Source organism: Lepisma saccharinum, chromosome 29, assembly GCF_977018435.1.
Source record: "Lepisma saccharinum chromosome 29, izLepSacc3.1, whole genome shotgun sequence".
In the NCBI taxonomy this organism is placed as follows: domain Eukaryota; kingdom Metazoa; phylum Arthropoda; class Insecta; order Zygentoma; family Lepismatidae; genus Lepisma; species Lepisma saccharinum.
Genome location: NC_139257.1, coordinates 39,197,029 through 39,203,028, shown reverse-complemented (window position 1 = coordinate 39,203,028; position 6,000 = coordinate 39,197,029). Strand labels below are relative to the sequence as shown.

Genomic DNA, 6,000 nt, shown 5'->3' with positions numbered 1-6,000 from the left:
TAAGTTCAGCGGACATAAATCAACTCATGTCACACAACATTAAACAGGCATTGTGCTTATTTTGTTTTGAACTTGTTATTTCGGGGGAGGTCCGTCCCCTTGCACCCCTTCCCCCATTAATACGCCCGTGATAAATATTTGCATTGCGCACGAAGCGAGCAAAAAAAATGTGGATTTATTTCTTTACAAGCTAGCAATTATATATTATATTATATTTAATAGTGCGCCTGTACTTTCACGGGCCACTGCGAACGTTTACTCTTTACCACTTCATTTTTACGGCGCTCTTCCATTTGCGAGGACACCAACCCGGCTGTCTGGTATACCGAGACATTTCGTTGTTACGCTGGCCGCCTTGTTGTTTACATAAATTCAGGGCGTAGATACAAACTATTATTGTTCTTTTACACGTACATGCTAAAAGTGCATACAAATCTTTCTATTTGGAAACTAGTGGCTATTTCTGAGCTTTATTTGGCAACACTAAGCTCGGAAAAAAAAGCATAAAATAAAAAGCTACAGTTGAATGGCGGGCCTTAGCAACAAGACTCTCTGAACAACTGCTGCCATCTGCCAAGTAAAGTCTGTAACTTTTTCTGCTGGTGTGTAGGTAAGAGAGAACTTTGTTCGGAACATTTTTTCACCTTTCACCATAAATTAATCAAACGGCGTGGTTGTATTTTTTTCGTGGATTATGCTGTTGCGTTGAACCACGATATCGTTTTCCGCGCTGCTTGTGCATTCACGTGGTGTTCCAAGGTTGCGAGAGAAACGTTTGCGAAAGTTTAAACGCACAGGTAATTTGCTCGGCTCGAAGCGAAACAGTGTCAGTCGGAATATTACAGTGTACGGACGGAACGCGTATGTGAGTGTGTGAAGATTCTTCCATTGCGCGCGCACGAGTTTCTGCTGACACCTACCTGATACGACAGACAACGCCATCTGTTTTTTTTTCCCCCTCTCTGTCTTCTGCACATTCCCAGTGACAGGAAATGCGTGCAATCGCGTAACATTTTTTTATTCGCTTTTTCGCCCTCGTGAATGCCGATCAGCTGTGCGTGCTTTCTTTTTCGGTCACGGTTCCATGACTTCATGTCCTTTTAGCAGTGTTTCCAGTGCGAAGGAACTTTGATACCACCTCTGTCTTGGAGGACACGTGCTTCTTGTTACGATTACATCGTCTTATGTGTGTTTGCTTGGAGTAGTGTCTTGTGTTGTGGTGTGGCGAGCTCTGACAAGGCTCATAATGATTTGAAAAGCTATATAGTCTGTGCAAAGACGTTGTGAATTAGTAGCATTTTCTTCGAGCCTTTGAACACCTGTGTGTATTGTTGCAGTGCAGTGTTATAAAGTTAAATATAGTGTCGTGTTCTCAAGAAAATTGAAACGTATCAAGCTCATTCTCGTTCTTAAAAGCAGAAAAGTGTGTATTAGGAATCTCATGCCATCTACAGTTGTGTTTCAAAGGCACTGAAGATTTTTTGTTCTGAAAGCCAGATGAAGGTCACTCTTACCTGCTGTGAATGCTCATAGCGTATGTAAGCATCGTCCTGTCTTGATACGTGTATCGTATCCTTGGTTACATGTCATCCCCACCCAGACGTCCTTTACGCATTTGTTTGGTGCAATAAACACATTAGGTTGTCCCCTGGGTAGAACATGTAACAAGCTACACTGGTTCCCGGAAGTGGTAGCTAAATTGTAGTATCTCGCGTTTCTTAAAGTTAATTCGTCTCAGTGATATATATATATTTTTAACGATGAACTGCAGGACGGAAGACGGTGTCCAAGATGGATACAGTGTGGAAACGGACACGCTGTCCGGTTTCCAAGACACGTGTCCGGAGCTCAAGACAGATCCGGACAGTCCTAATGCACTAACGGTTTACCACACTGGTGCTGAAATGGTTCTTGGGGCTGCGGACGATGGCGCGCGTGCCGAAATAGGACTGTTAGGAATCTCGGATGAATTTGGGGTGGATCCAGTGCATCAAATTGTACGGGAGAAAGCTGTAGAACCTGATCAACATAGTTCTGAGGACTCGAGCGGGAGATTCAGAACTATGACAGCCTCTACCATAGGCTCTCTCACCGAACTGGAGGAGCTTGTGGACCTCTGCCACTTGAATGAAGAAGAGGCTGACGACTGGTTCGATGATGAGATAACCGAGGAAGAACAAAACTTCTTGGAGTACATGAGACACCATGGCGCACTGTTGCCAGATTTCTTGGAAAGACGACGCTTGTCGGAATGCCGTGAGGTGGAGGAGGAAGAGGAAAACGAGGAAGCGAACGAAGAGAGGAAACCAGCCCCTTTACCCCCGATAACCACCCCTCAGGGGTCCTCTGGGGACTCTCTGAGCAGCGGCGACAAGTTGATTCCCGCACCCCCCTCCTCCCCATCTGCCAAATCGGATTCTGTGATGTTCAGGGATCGATCCCCGGTGCCATTCATGTCCCCGCACCTGGACAAGAGGTTCATCGACATTTCCCTCATCGAAATGAAGTCCCAGGCGTCCTCCACTTCAACCCTGGACTACGACAGTATGGACGACATTTGGGTGAAGAGAGCTGACTCGGAAAGGGATGTGAGACGAAAACAGGGGGTGAGTACTTGTTCTGTCCTATTCCATGAAATATTAGTTCGCAGCTTTGTAGGATATAACATTGTTTAATTGGTTGTTAAGAGTTGTACATGCGTGAATTTAAACTAGGAAAAGGGGGGGGGGTCATATATACAGTGTGTTTAAAAGAGAATGATCTGATTTCAAATAATTATATTTAACAATGAAAATGTGTTACAGGTACCCAATAAATTTCAAAGTATTAAGTAAGGGCCAGAGGTTCATTCACGGTATTATAAATGTTCTATGTGCCCTCCATCTGCTGCACGGATAACATCAAGACGGTAGCCAAACGCATCTTGAGAGTGTCTTCTTCCAAAGAATTTACTACAACCGTGATTCTATTCTTGAGCTCATCCAAGTCAATGGGTAATGATGGAACAAAAACACGTTGTTACGTAACCCCACAAGGAAAAGTCACAGGGTGTAATGTCTTGCTGAATTGGAGAACACAAAACGCCTTCTGTAGCATAGACGCCATCTTGTGAACGACTAAAGATTAGCGTCAATTTGGGCGCTACTAGTGGTATCTAGCGGCAGTCATTTAAAACTCTAGGCCACTGTGGTTTAAGTAGTACAAATTTCATTCACTGGCGGTCCGTGGTTGTACAGATATCAGGTTTTAAAGTCGGGTCATTCTTTTTTGAACACACTGTATATATCACACAAAAATGTGTTATTCTCTGTCAATACAAGAATGAAGTCAATTTAACAAATTCATATGGCTTCTGAGAGACCTCTCGTTGGTTGTTCGAATGTCAGCTGTACAAGAATCTTGCGCGTAAGAATATAGTGCGACGATAAACAAACAACCTAAAGTAGCCACAGCTGTGGGAGCTTTATATTATGAGTTGTGCAGCTACAACTGATATATTCAGGGGCAAAATAACATAAGGATGGAACTATTTGTTACTATTTCTTTCAGTGGATGGAAAATAGTATTAATGCCGCGCTGGACTTTTTCCCCCACCAGCAAAGTCTTTTCGAAAATTCCTCTCCTTCCGAAACACAGCTGTGACATTTAAAGTCTTGGAAGATTAAATTTGTTAGAATTCCCTACACGTGGTTTGCTGTCGCCATTTTACAGATATCTTCAATAGTTGCAATGGCCCTGTAAGCCTATTTTCACTTTTAGATTCAAGACCGCCAACTTCATGGATAACGTCTTTGGTAAGACGTTACCACTACCACTATGTCTCGGTAGCTAGATCCGAAAGTAATCTGACTTTACCACCGCACACAATTCGAGTCTATTCTTGGTGTTGTTTCAGAACCAGTGCTGTAAGAAGACACCAAAGATTGTGCTTGTCAAGATTAAAGCTGGCTAAATGTTTTAAGAAGCGATGCCAGATTTGAACAACTAGGTTTATATTCTGTGACTCGGTTTTCTGACGGCACACAATTCGAGTCTACACTTGGTGTTGTTTCAGAACTACTGCTATAACAAGACACCAAAGATTGTGCTTGTCAGGATTAAATCCAAGGCCAGATTTGAACATAGGTTGATATTCTGTGACTCGGTTGTTTATACGAAATGTGATGAAGTCTACGTTCTGTGTGGGTCTAATACAGGTTTATTTAAAAGAGAAGTGTGAAATGGATCGTATGAAGTAATATATAAGCTTTTATTACGTTTAGATTCACGCAAGTACCTGTATGCCAATTTTAACACTAAAAGGTGCATTTGTTACACTTGGGCTTAGAAAAACTCCTACATGTAAGATCTGATAGACCTAATTTTCACTCGCAATTGTGAGGGGAATTTCTCGGGACAAAGACAAAATATATCTGGATTCTTAGTTACCGAACGAACTTACAAGTTATAAATAGACAGTCGTATGTTTTCTCACTTGTGCAACTAATGATAAATAATATATAATTCCTACATTCTATAAAGTTAGCAATTTATACCGTATATTACCTTTGGTTTACATGAGCATCAGTGGCGTACCGTTATAGTACGCCCGTACGCCCGGCGTTCCCAGATTTAAAATTTCAAAAATGCTTAAATGCTGTGATTATAAAGTAAAACGTGACTAATTTCATAAATGTTTGACCTTCATGGCATTATAATAGCTATTTTTCGCGATCCGCTTGCAACGCTCCAGTAACAACACTCGTTCTAGCATCTCTTTTCAATGCCTTTCCAGGCCGGACGCCGAGCAGGTTCGGCGTACAGGATTCTATATTCCTTGCTGCCTTTCTGGAGGGAAAGCTTCGATTTCTACAGCACGCGCGTAAATGCTCTCTCGTACGCCAGCGTAAGGTACGGAGTAGAGAGGTCTACCGTGATTGGTTCATGTGACCCTTCCTGCCTTCTGAAGCAGACGACAGCGGTAGAATTCCTACCCGGTTCTTCGCTCTTCGCGCTCATGCAACTCGTGCTATGTGATGCTACAATACGCAATATTGACTTTATCAATCTCAAATATACTGCTTCTTAATGGCCACTGCATTGTATGATTTATCGCACGAACAGCGATGTGCATTAGAAACTAAAAGATCAACACAGTTTTTGTCAAGTAAGTTGGTGAAGTCCTCGTGGTAGAAATTCAGCCTGTGGCTGCTCTACCATTTAACCCGCAAAACTATTATTTTTTTATTGTGTTTTTTTCGTTATTATCTAACTACTTAATATTGTGTCAATGGAAATGTTTAGCATTCATTTGAAAACTCTTAACATCGAATGGTCTCTGGACAAAATTATTTTAAAATGTTTATCAGCATTCTCAAGATGTAATAAACAGTGGTCTGAATTACTAATCGGCACTGTTACGTCAGTAGAGTGTACGATATTTGGATCATCCACTCTGCTTTGCACAGTGCGCCAAGACGACAGAGGTCCCTTGTTCGAATCCCGGCGTGAGCACGGGTGTTCTTTGTCAGTGTCCCTTCATCAATATCATCACTCATATTCACATTCGCGATTAACCAAAAGTGGTAGAAAAGCGAAATAAAATAAACCAAAATCAGTCAGTAGTTGGATCATCCACAACAATGACGTCTACTGTTGTGCAGAGGCACTTATGATTCAGGTAGGTTTTTAATGACTTGCGTCATGCAGAAAGGTATTAAAAAAAAAGGTATAAAACACCAGAGTTCAAAACATTTGTGGCATAGTGAGGCATCTAATTTTCTAGCTAAAACCATAGAAAAGTTAGGTTTTCTATGCTAAAACATGCATTAAAAAAATCCGTCGCGTAACAGCCCATGAAGGGCCTAGGCGTACCTTCCGACTGCCGGTCTCCCTCCCACGCTTTCCTTCGTCACCTCTAAGCGTGGAGATCTTCAACCAGTATTGGAATAGTCGGGGAGTCAGCCCGACGTATCCCCAGCCGTTATAGTAGGTCTGAAAACCCAGCTGACTTCAGGCAAA

At 42.3% G+C, this 6,000-nt stretch overlaps 1 protein-coding gene across 1 annotated transcript in view; it reads left to right on the top strand.

The window, feature by feature from the left end:
• The first annotated feature begins 845 nt into the window (after positions 1 to 845).
• LOC145981467 (uncharacterized) overlaps positions 846 to 6,000 on the top strand; it is a 328,223-nt gene continuing 323,068 nt past the window's right edge. The window contains exon 1 of the mRNA XM_083114698.1: positions 846 to 2,606. Within this exon, the coding sequence (XP_082970824.1) occupies positions 1,761 to 2,606 (846 nt within the window). The 5' untranslated portion in view covers positions 846 to 1,760. The remainder of the gene's footprint in view (positions 2,607 to 6,000) is intronic.